At 43.4% G+C, this 12526-nt stretch overlaps 1 protein-coding gene across 1 annotated transcript; it reads left to right on the top strand.

Annotated features, from left to right (window-relative positions):
• The first annotated feature begins 2270 nt into the window (after window positions 1-2270).
• SDE2 (SDE2 telomere maintenance homolog) lies at window positions 2271-12288 on the top strand. Its single transcript, XM_054170557.1, has 7 exons — window positions 2271-2379; window positions 3475-3592; window positions 5569-5680; window positions 6553-6722; window positions 7435-7546; window positions 8483-8891; window positions 12060-12288. The coding sequence occupies exons 1-7, from the start codon at window positions 2275-2277 to the stop codon at window positions 12273-12275; spliced, it is 1242 nt and encodes a 413-aa protein (XP_054026532.1). The 5' UTR covers window positions 2271-2274; the 3' UTR covers window positions 12276-12288.
• Window positions 12289-12526: the final 238 nt, after the last annotated feature.

Below are 12526 nucleotides of genomic sequence, written 5' to 3'. Positions count from 1 at the left end.
GCCTATCTCTGTTTGCATCCTTTCCTGTAAGGGGAGATGCGTGCATTTTCTTTGAACCAACTGTTCAGTCTGCTGCTAATGGGTAATTAGTTACCCCATGTCATCACAGCACCATAAATCATAGAACTGTTTCAGTTGGGAAAGACCTCTAAGATAATTGAGTCCAACTGCCAACCTAAGACCACCATGGCCATTAAACCACATCCCAAAGTGCCATGCCTACATGTTTCTTGAACACCTCCAGGGATGGTGACTCCACCACCTCCCTGGACAGCCTTTTCCAATGCCCAACTGCTCTTTCAGGAAAGAAACTGGTTCTAATACCCAATCTAAACCTCCCCTGGCATAATTTCAGGCCATTTCCTCTCGTTCTAGCACATGATACTAGGGAGAAGAGACCAACCCCCACTTCACTCCAACATCCTTTCTGGGAATCGTAGAGAGCAATGAGGTCTCCCCTTACCCTCCTCTTCTGCAGGCTAAACAATTGCAGTTCCTTCAGTTCACTAGTCCTACTCTCTAGACCCTTTGCCAGCTTTGTTGTCCTTCTCTGGACATGCTCTAGCACCTCAGTGTCTTTCTTGGACCCAGTATTTGAGGTGTGGCCTTACCAGTGCCAGGTACAGGAGACAATCACTTCCCACACCATTCCTGACATAGGTCAGGAAACTTTTGACCTTCTTGACACACTACTGCCTCATGTTCAGCTGGCTATCAACCAGCACCCCCAGGTCACGCAGAGCTGAGTGTGGCCTCCTGCTCCACTTTAACCCTGATTTCAAGATGTTTTATGTAACTACGTAACTGAATCTACCCCAGGTATCACAGTTCAGGGAGTCTCTCCATACACATAGGGACAGAGCCCATCATCCTGCAAGCCCTTACATGAAGTTTGTACCACATGTGATCAACTAACAACTGCACATTTTCAATACATTTCTTACATTTGCAGAGCTTTGCAGTTACAGCAATGCTGCTTCCCAGCTGCCTGAGGTGGTATGAAGTCTTTCCATTCTTATGCTGCTGCTGCCACCACTACTAAAATGGTGTAGAAGATGAGCATGTTTGGAGCCATTATCCATTTTGTCTGCTGTTGCATGCTTACAGTTGATGTGACGGGTTGTAAAAAGCCTTTACAACCTGTTTGGTTGCACACAGTGGTCTGAATCAGAATGACAGAGCTGTCTTGTGCAGAAAGGTAAAAAGACACAAACTGCTCTCTGCAGTGGCTTCTTGCTGTCACTAAAGCTGGGAGACAGGTACATTTCTGAGGAACACATTCCAGACAAATGGTGCCCAGGGCTGTTTCCTAAAACGAGATACCAAGACTCCGGTGTAAGGCTCTGTACAGTGTGGTCAGCTCTGTTCCCTCCTAGGCAAGGGTGCCATTCTCTAGTGTTTTCATTCCCAAAGGCTGACTGCTAGGAAACACCTGGATTCACATTTAATCTTACATGTCCAGAAATGATTTGGTCCTTAAAAGGACCGCTCCGAAGTTTAAAACACAAGAAAATACAGGTTGCAGGCATAAATGTGATAAATTGGGTGCCTAAGACCACCAAAACATCAGGCTAAGTCCAAAACACCAGGAATTCAGGTTGCCTCGAGTCCACTTTGAGCCTCCAGCACTTAAAAAACACCCCAAACATGCCTCGTGAAGAAAAGCTTGAGACACCCGAGGCCGTGTAGTTTAGAAAAGACTGAGAGGAGATGTTAGCAATGCTTACAAATACCTGAAGGGTGGGCGCCAAGAAGAAGGGGGCAGTCTTGTCAGTGGCGTCCTGTGATAGGATGAGGGACAATGGACACAGAGTGGAACACAGGAAGTCCCAGCTCAACATGAGGAGAAACTTCTTTACTGTGAGGGTGGTGGAGCACTGGAGCAGGCTGCCCAGAGAGGTTGTGGAATCTTCTTCTCTAGAGGCTTTCAAAACCCGCCTGGACGCGTTCCTGTGTGACCTGGTCTTTGTGACCCTGTTTTGGCAGGGGGTATTCTAACTCAACGACCTCCAGAGCTCCCTTACGACCCCTACCATTCCATGAAGCAGCCCGAAACCAAGAGAAACCCGCCCAGGCAAGGAAAAGCGGCGAACAGCTATTAGCAGCCCGCCTGAACCGCCCCCGGCAAGCAGAGAGCCCTCGCGCGACCTCAACCGCCTTCCCGCCCAGGGACGGCCCTTATCGGCGCGCGCCAGCGCCTTCCTGCGTCACGTGCCCGTGCGCCGCTGTCGTCACAGGCGCACGCGGGGCGGCGGCTGTCCGTACCGGGCAGTAATGGCGGCGCTGGTGCGGGATCCCCTGGCTTCACGGGCCCGGCTCCTGCCGCTGCCCCCCGGCGGCTCCGTGCGCTCCCTCCTCTCTCATCGCGCTCGGGAGCTGGTGAGTGACAGCGGGCGAAAAGGAAGCGGTGGCGGGTGTGGGGCTGCGGCGTCCCCTCAGGCCTTGGGTGGGGGGTGAGAGTGCCGGGTTTCTGGTGCCGGCGGTGGGTAGCGGGCCAGCGCTTGCACGGTCACAGAATGGTAGGGGTTGGAAGGGACCTCTGGAGATCATCGAACCCAACTTCCCCGACCAAGGTAGGTTTGCATAAAGAAGGGACACTTTCAAGCGGGATCCATCCAGAAATGGAGACTCTGAGGTCTGCCTCTGCGGTTGCTCTGGGTTATGTCTCGGTGGCCGCTGCAGGGCTGTGGCACATCGCAGATGTGGGTACACGTTATTCCTGTCGCCTAGCTGAGCAGGAGGCTTTGCTATAAGACCGCCCTAGAGTCTCTTATGTTTATGGAATATATACATTTCAATTTTTTATGTAGTGCATAAAATATGGAGTTTTGTTTAAGTACTTAGGGTCAATTTTTCTATAGCACAACTTTTCCCTATTTATATTTACGAGACTCTGTTTAATCCCTGAGTAAACAGCAGTTGAACTAAGTATCATAGAGAATGCTAATGCTTTTGAAATTGTCCTGTTTTGCTTTCTCCCTGTGCCTGTTGAAAGTTGGGAAATGTTACTCCTTAATAATTTCTTTATCAGAATGTTTCATTTTCAGTCAGTTATTTTCAATCTTATAAGGAGCAGCTGAGGGAACTGGGATTGTGTAGTCAGGAGAAAAAGAGTCTTAAGGGGAAACCTTCCTGCTCCCTACAGCTCTAAGGTGGGGGTTGGTCTCTTCTCCCTGGTAACAAGGGATAGGATGAGAGGAAACAGCCTCAAGTTGCCCCAGGGGCGGTTTAGGTTGGATAGTAGAAGAAACTTCTTCACTGAAACGGTCCTCAAACGCTACAACAGGCTCACCAAGGAGGTGGTTGAATTCCCATCCCTGAAAGTGTTTCAAAGATGCAAATATGTGGTGCTGAGGGTCATGGTTTAATACCAGACTTGGTAGAGTTAGGTAATGGTTGGACTTGGTGATCTTAAAGGTCTTTTCCAGCTGAAACAATTCTTCATTCTATATGACTCAGTTTTGCTTGTTTTAGAATATTCCTGAAGAAAGCTTGTATGTGAAGTGTAACGGGCGACTGGTTAATGATGAAGATCCACTGCAGGATGGAGCTGTTTATAGTCTCGAACCAAGACTCTGTGGTGGAAAAGGAGGTTTGTAGCTTAAGTGATTTTTTACCAGTTAGATTCTTAGCTTAAAAACCCCACCCTTTATTGTATTGTATTGTGGTCTATACTGACAGCAGCAGACCTAACCCATCTCTGTCAGATCTCTTTTAATGTGGATGACTGTGAGCTGAAACCAGAGTCTACTTTGCAGAGCTAAAAATGGCCAGGGAAGTTTCAGTGCAGTTAAAGGCTTTGATGGCACAGCCCTTTGCATCCCTGGTCAGCTTAGCTCTGCTAGTAGAAATCTGTAACATGCATAAAAATTGCTTTAGAGTTGAGATTGTGTTTAAAAACACCACTGATAATGTAGACATTCTTTGAAGTGGAACATGATGGGTGTAGCAAGTCTAGCAGAGTATTTGAGTGTACTTGGAGTCTGTTTGTTTGCTTCTGGACTCCAGGTCTCAGAATTTTCTAGCTGTTGCACTGAAAAGTGCATCTTTCCATCAGACTGCAGCTCTGCTTTGCCTTCTTCAGTATTAGATAGAACTGGAAAGAAATCTTCTTGCTTATGAGGTGTTGCAGTTTCTTTAAGCACCCTTGAAGTGGTGCTGTGTAAAGGATGCTTCATCACATTTGACCATCACTTTCAGTTACCCTGGGATGATTCAGAATACTCCCTCTGTGATTTGCTATGTGTTGCTGATGTGCCATATGGGTCAGTCTAAAATTCTTTTGTTCCTTTTGTTTTCCCCATATAACTTAAAAGCTTGATAAAAGCAGGCAGACAAACACAAGTCAGAGCTATTGAGACTTACTGTATGACCTAAAGGGAACTATGGTTGCCCAGGGAGGTTGTGGATGCCCCTTCCCTGGAGGAGTTCAAAGCCAGGCTGGACAGGGCCTTGAGCAGCCTGGTCTAGAGCAAGGTGTCCCTGTCCATGGCAGGGGGGTTGGAACTAGATGATCTTCATGGTCCCTTCCAACCTGAGCCATTTTATGATTATTCAGGCTTAGAGAATGGAGCTTTTTGTTACCAGACCTAATTCAGCACTTGCAACCTTAGTGAATGCTTTATTGATTGTTGTGGGTTTTTTTTTTGTGGGGGGACACCATACCTGGCCAGGTATAGTGGTTAAGTCTATTGGTCTTCAAAACATAGACTTCAGTAGCGTGGTTCATGAGTTAGAGAAGGTCTCCTTGCCAATGGCATCAATTGATTGTTATTAGCTGAGCACAATCCTACTTCTGCCTCCTGGTATAGTTGGCTGTCTGCTTCGCTTACTGTTTGTAACACTCCTTAAAGGTACTTCTGAGGCCCTGAAGTATAGATATGTTCAGCTTCTAGTTAAAAATCAGTGCTCAGCACTTTCAAATTACTTTAGTATTGATACACATTGGGTTTTTGTCTCTGAGAAGCTGCAGACAACACAACACAGGACCGAGTGAGAGAAATTAGCAGTCTTGCCTATGAATAATTAGTTGCTGAGGAGTGTCTAGAAATCCATTCTGGGGGGCTCTCCAGCGTAATACTGTTCATCATTATCATTTTGATGAAGTGGCTAATGTCATCTCCTAAAAAAAATTGTATTTTTTGTTAGGTTTTTGTAAAGGGAATTTGTTTGGTGGGGGAAGGTATAGCTTGGCTAAATTAGAAAGGATCCAAAATGTTATCTTGATACAAAAAAAATTTCAAACCGTTTTACCAAGGAAGTCCTGAAATAGGCTTTTGTGTTAAAAGTGCTGCACAGGTTGCAGTGAACCTAGAGTCAATCTGGTGTCATATCAGCAACACAAAAAGGAGGTGAGTGGTAAGCACTGGGTACTCTTTTTTTCCCCGCTGCGTTTCAGCATTTCACCCAGTGATAACTCCCAACATAGTGCAACTTTCAGCTTACCCTTTATTTCAGTTGAGTTAAGGGAGAGGGAAGGGTTGAATTCACTGTATTTTCATTGTGTACTGGCTCACCTATTGTTTCTGTGTAGCTAATTCTTGATTGCTTTTTTTTCCCCCCTCTCAGGGTTTGGATCTATGCTGCGAGCACTTGGTGCTCAGATTGAGAAGACAACAAATAGAGAGGCTTGCCGAGACCTCAGTGGAAGGAGACTTCGGGATGTCAATCATGAAAAAGCGTAAGGCATTCTTGTGGAAGCTAGAACTGTAAATAAACTGATTGTGTAGCTTGCTGTCAGAGGTCAAATAACAAGTTGCTGTAGCAGTGAAATTTCATTTTGAACACTAAAACCAGCAAAAGTCAAATCTTAAACACAGATGGACTAGAAGCCAACAGGATTCTTTCTTCTGTAATTATATAGAATCAGCCAAGGTGGAAAAGACCTCAGAGATCATCAAGTCCAACCTAATACCTAACACCTCCTGACAACTAAACCATGGCTCCAAGTGCCACATCCAGTCCTTTTTTGAACACCTCCAGGGACGGTGACTCCACCACCTCCCTGACAGATGTGATCATACCACTCTCTTGCACCTCTTAGATTTCTCATCTGGGATTCTTACAAGTTCTCTCTGAAGCTGCAGGACCATGGTATTGGGCATATGTGAGCTTACTGTTCTTTTTGGGCTCTGAAATAAACTCTCCTCTAACAGAATTTCTATATATTCCTTTAGTCCTTCCCTTGGATATTGTCAGTTGTCTTTTCCCACTGTCTCTCATTCTAGCAGGTATTAGAACCAAAGGGTGGAAGTTGAGGCATAGGAAGTTCCATGTAAATATGAGGAAAAAAATTTTCACTGTGAGGGTGATGAAGCACTGGAACAAACTGCCCAGGGAGGTTGTGGAGTCTCCCCTTCTAGAGATATTCAAAACTCACCTGGATGTGTTCCTGTGTGATCTGGTATAGGTGATCCTGCTCTGTCAGGGGGGTTGGACTGGATGATCTTTCAAGGTCCCTTCCAGCCCCTGAAATGGATTCTGTGATTCAGCAACTGATACTACACCAAATGCTGGAAATGCCCTTGATTTTCATGGTCCTGTCCTCTGCAGGATGGCTGAATGGGTGAAGCAGCAAGCAGAACGAGAGGCAGAAAAAGAGCAGAGGCGCTTGGAAAGGCTGCAGCGGAAGCTTGTGGAGCCAAAGCACATCTTCACAAACGCCGACTACCAGCGGCAGTGTCATGAAATGGCTGAGAGACTGGAAGATTCAGTCCTCAAAGGTATTGCAGCATAGCCTCACTTTATCTCCTCAAAAAATAAAGCAAATTAGAAGTCCCTGTAGCCTCACTCCAGTCTGAATATTTCTTTTTAAAAAATTAATTGCTGATTGACTCTTAACTGAATGAAATTACAGATGCCAGTGAAATGGTGGACATCATTTTTCCTATGTCTGCTGCTTCTCCTAAGTTGTGTTAAAGAGCATCCAAGATACAAGTGATGCTCCATCTTGCTATGGTACAGTGTTACCTCATAAAAGCAAAATTCTGTGAAGGTATTGTTGCCAGTTCAGCTGTAAAAATGACATCGTTTTCAGTGAAGTAATAAAATACAAACAGGTCTTCTGCAAAACACTAGGAATTAAATCCAGCTGCAAATATCCTGTTTCACTTCCTATTCTCTGTGATTATTTTATTTGTCCGTGGAGTCTTGCCTTGCTGGCAGCTTGATAATGAAACTTAAAGCTGAGTGTAGAAGCTGAGAGTTCAATTCAGGAATCCAACTTTAATTAACTCTGTGTCTTAGTCAAGCTGTGTGTGAAAGCTTTGCTGCCGTTGGAGTTTCTTTCGAAGCTTCTGTGTCTACATAAATGTGCACCAAAAGTGATTATTTTCCTCTGCTGTTTTAAATTGCATCTGAAATAAAAATCAGTAGAGTTTGCAAGCTGAATGAATTGTGTGCTGATGAAATAGACTTCTAACGTTTGTTTTGAAGGGTTGCAGGCTACCTCAAGCAAAATGGTGTCCCCGGAAAGCAGCGACAGTCGGAAGCGTCCAGGTGAACCTGGAAAGAATGAAACAAGACCTCGAAAAAGGAAATGTTTCTGGTGAGCATTATGCCTTGTTTTCACACTCAGGTGTTCAGTTTTGAACAGGATGAAAGTTTAGGTACATGCAAGTAAACAACATTTTACCTGAGATGTAGGCTTAAAAGGAGGCTCTGAGAAGACCTAATAGCAGCCTTCCAGTACCTGAGGGACCTTACAGGAAGGATGGAGAGAGGCTGTTTACAAAGGCCTGAATGACAGGATGAGGGGCAATGGCTTCAAACTAGAGAAGAGCAGATTTAGATTGGATATTAGGAACAGGTTCTTTGCTGTGACAGTGGTGGAACTCTGGAACAGGTTGCGTAGGGAGGTGGTTGGGGCCACATCCCTGGAGATACTCAAAGTGAGGCTCAACAGAACTCTGGGCTAGATAAGGATGCCCCTGCTGACTGCAGAGGGGGTTGGACTAGATGACCTTTGGAGGTCCCTTCCAACCCAAACCGTTCTATGGATAAGAAAATTCAAATAATTAAACAGAGAAGTGAAACTGAATGTTGTGTTAGTACAATTCTGTCCCAGTTGGAGCAGACAAACTTTATTTGCAAAAATAGGCACATTATGTTTTACTGCTTCTCATTGTCCTTTTTTTTTTTCATTAATGAATTAAATTAACAGTGAACTTCAAAAGATTTAACCCTCCCCCCCTGGCATTTTTTGCCTATAGTAACATGAAAAAGAAGTCTTAATGACCTAAGTGTTTGGGGTAGCAATAGGTAGCACACATTTCTGTATTGGGAATGCTGCTGGTTTGGGAATATAAGCAGCTCTTTCACTTACTAAACTATCCTAAATGGCTGCTAGAATATTCTGTATCTCTCTGAAGTGAGTTTAGAAAGAAAAATGAGGGAGAATTGTCTTTTTTTTTTGGGGGGGGGGTGTTTTGTTTTGGAAGTTAAAACTGGTGAATATTAATTTGTAACATACTGCTTGTGCCAGGCTGGGATTGGAAGGATTGGATGATGCTGACAGTTCAGACTCTGAGGATGAGAGTGAAGATGATTCCCCTCATGCATCTGATGGAAGTTGTCCATCAGGAAGCAGATTTAATGAAATTGCTGGGAAATCAAATGAATGTTCGAGCAGCTCTGTGGATTCTGTAGAGGACAGTCCAGCTAGCAGTGCAGCTGAGAAACCACTGGAGCAGCCAGAAGGTGCTGAAAGAGATCTGCAAGGAGAGTCAAACTCAGGTGAGAAACCTGAAATTCCAGATGAAGAAAACAGTGAAGTGACAAAGCCCTTGAAGGAAGAGACCCAAGAAAAGAATGAAATAACCCAAGCTCTGAAAGAAGAGGAGCAAGAAAATGTTTCTTCTAAGGCACAGGAAACAAACCAGTCACAGAGCACAGTAAGTATGAAGTACAAAATGTTACATTTCTTTTCTTCAGCTGTTTTTGCTGTCACTTTCCCCATTGTGGATCCTGGTGGGGATTTGTACCCTGTGACTTCAATGCATTTGATGTACATCCTTGAACTAGAATCCTAGTCTCCCTAAGAAGCTAATAGTCTCCAAAGATTGATTCAAACTGCAAAACCAAAAACCAACCCCAAGGTTCAATAGAAATACCCCTTAGCTGAAGATGGGTGATACGACTTTGGAAAATGGAATGTAGCAAGTTAATGGAAACTGCAGTCAAAGAAGGCTTTTGGTCTCTGTGGAGAAGATTGAATTGCAGTATGGCAGCATTGTCATGAGAGATGCTGAGGAAGAACTCAAATAAGATTTGAATAGTCTAGAATTTCTACTAGGATGTAGTTGCCCTGGCTGTCTGTGGTCTTTCTCAAGACCTGTGTTCCTCTTGTTTGTTGTTTGTTTTTGTTTGGGTTGGTTGGTTTGCTTGGGGGTGTTTGTGTGTGGTTTTGTTGTGTTTTGGGCATTGGGTTTGGTTTTTTCCTATTTTTTTTTCCTCCTTTTACATAAATAGATGCACTCTGGATCAAAAATTCTTCATTGGATGAGGGAGGAAGAATAAACCTCTTCTGCAGGATGAAAGACTTATCCATACTTTTTGACATGTTACCAAACACTGTCCAATTTGACTACTTATAACCTTATTTGATCTTAACAATCTACCTCAAATTTTAAATCAGAAGTTGTTTGACATAGATGCTGTTGATTAATCAGCTGATCAGACTGAAGTTTTCATTATAAAAAGACTTGAATCTAGTTCATAGATAACCCTAGTAGTCTGCTGCAATTTTCAGTTTTTCATTGATAGTAAAAAGTCTGAAAAGAGCAAGTCTTGCACTAGAGAGGCAGGGTTAGTTCATCTGAACTGCAAAGGGTGATGGAAGAGTGGTTTTGAAATGGATCCTCCAGCTTATCTGTGGTGGAAGCAGGTCTGTACTTTTGCCATATGATTGTCTTTGCTGGCAATTTGGGTTGGTGTCACAGCCCTCAGCCAGATCAGGAGCGATGCTGACCTTGAAGTTCTTTCCCTGGTGATTCAGAGGAAGATGCCTGAGATTCTTCAGCCAAAGAGGCTTTGGTCTTCCAGCCAAGAGAGGATGTTGCTTTTCCCAGTGAATTGAAAGAAACCCCAACTAATACTTGCCAATAAATACGACAGTAGTCATGTTTCATTGCTTCTTGCATAATATTGCTATTAAAAATGTGTAGGGGTACAGAATCTAGCCTTATTCCAACAATAAAACAAAAAGTGATTTTTTTTGGTCTAGGGAGTGGCTCAGATTAGATAATCCAATGCCTTTTCTCATCTTGAGCAGGAAGTCTGCCATCAGCTGCCAGTCAGAGTTTTAGTAAATGAAACTTCAGTCCAGTTAGATGGCAAAAGGCTGGGGATATAATCTGATAAACGAGGATTTTGTCATTTACTGCACTGTTAGAGCTGGCATATTTTAAACAGGATGTTTACCATTCCTTGCTGTTTACCTTTTGCTCTGTGTTTGTGAGGCCATGTCTATTCCTAGAACAGGAAACTCCACCAATGCAGTGGGCAGATTGTTATTGCAGGTGGAAATATTTTCATAGTAGTCCTTGATGGATATATATTTTTATTTTTTTTTAAAGTAGGATGAGAATAATGAGGCAAGCAGACTCTGTGTGTGCTTAGCAGGACAAAGGTTCTAATTCTGCTGGTGTTAATTGTTTTTACTGAATTCATAATGGAGTAGCCTTACTCTCACTGCTGTTATTTCTTGCTCTGAAGTCTTTGATAACTCCACCACTGTAGCACAGGACTAACACATACATTTAAGTATTGAACAAAATGCTCTTAGGTTTTTATGTATGTGTTTAGTGTGTTACTAAATTCCAGCATTTTAATTTCCTATTCCCTGTCCATCTACACTGGCACAGGTTGCCCAGGGAGGTGGTGGAAGCCTCATCCCTGGAGGCTTTTAAGGCCAGGCTGGATGTGGCTCTGAGCAACCTGCTGTAGTGTGAGGTGTCCCTGGCCATGGCAGGTGGGGTGGAACTGGATGATCCTTGAGGTCCCTTCCAACCCTGACAATTCTATTCTATGTTCTTCTGTGGGCAAGGCCCTGAACTTGGCAATGTGTAGAGGTCCCTTTCACCCTCAGTTATTCTGTAGATACACTAATTTCCTTTTTAAGATCAAATTTTAATCTTTTTGTTTGGTTGTGTTTTGTGGCAGGATGAGATGTGAGCTTAATAACTTAATTTTTGTGGTTAATTTTACTAAAAAGATGGTGCTATTATATCTATTTCTGTAATTACAGTGTAACTGCATCAGAAATAACTACTCATCCCTCTTCCTGCTACTGCTGGGGATAATGTTGGTTATATTCTGCATTGGGCTAAAAAGGGGCTGTTAGCTTTGAAGCCAAGGTTAAGCTGCTGAACTGCTGGGTCAGGTGGTGGGCTGCTTTAATTCCATTTTCTTGGAAGTACTTCCCTGGGGATAAAACCAGTGTCCACTACTTGTCTCCAAAGGAATGGGATTAAATACTGACACTTTTGATTTATTTTTTTTCCCCCTTTTTTTAGCATTCCTCTATCACAAGTAGAATGTGTTAATTCTAGTGGAATAATTGTACAAGTTCAGCAGTGTTGGTATAATTTAAAATGACCAGCACTTCTGAGCAGCTTGGAGGTTTTGTAGAAGGTTGCACTTGATGATCTTAGAGGTCTTTTCCAATCTTAATAATTCTATACATTGCAAGCCTAAGCACATCTGCAGCTTATCTGGACTTGTTAGAGCGAGCCTTTAGCTAGCAGAGGCATCGGGAGGAATAAAATTGTAGCAGCACAGTCAGACACCAGGTACAAAGCTCACCTGAGCATTCAGCCCTCCTCTTGGGTGTGTTCCCTCTGCTAAGATTTGCCTGTTACCCAGGCAGTAATGGTTTGTCTGGGTAGCGTTTGTACCATGCAGAATGAGGCTATCCAACATAGCACACATCGCTCAGCTGTAATTAGGATTTTGAGGTAATCTTATTTGAAGGTCTTCTGTTAAGTGAAACATTCTGTCTGTGGTTGTTCCTCCCCTGAAGAAAATAGTAACAGTTTGATGGGATATTTTTCTCTTTGCAGGAGGTGGAACCAATAGATCTGCTGGCATTCAACTCTGCTGCTGAAATGGAAGCCCTTGGTTTAGATAAACTGAAGATGGAATTGATGTCTTTAGGACTGAAATGTGGAGGCACTTTAAAGGAAAGAGCAGCCAGGCTTTTTTCGGTCAGAGGTTTATCTAGAGACCAGATTGATCCTGCTTTATTTGCAAAGCCCTCTAAAGGGAAAAAAAAGTGATGTAAAAAATAACCCCCAACCTTTTATGTACACAGGTGCTTTAAAATCTTGTGTTTTGTTGTCATTCTGTACTGCCACAAAGAATACTTTGGCAGCCCTGGGTAGTTTTTGCTCTGTTCTTAATGGATTTTGATTAATGTAACACAGAGTAACTTTCCAGTTAATTATTCATTCAGTATGTCCAGTATTAAAGGAGTGAAACTACTGTCTTTTGTGATAAGCTTTACAAATGGTTATATCAAGCCTTGATA

This window comes from Dryobates pubescens, chromosome 2 (assembly GCF_014839835.1).
Source record: "Dryobates pubescens isolate bDryPub1 chromosome 2, bDryPub1.pri, whole genome shotgun sequence".
NCBI lineage: Eukaryota > Metazoa > Chordata > Aves > Piciformes > Picidae > Dryobates > Dryobates pubescens.
Note: the sequence above shows the minus strand (reverse complement) of the source record. Positions and strands in the feature narration are given on the sequence as shown.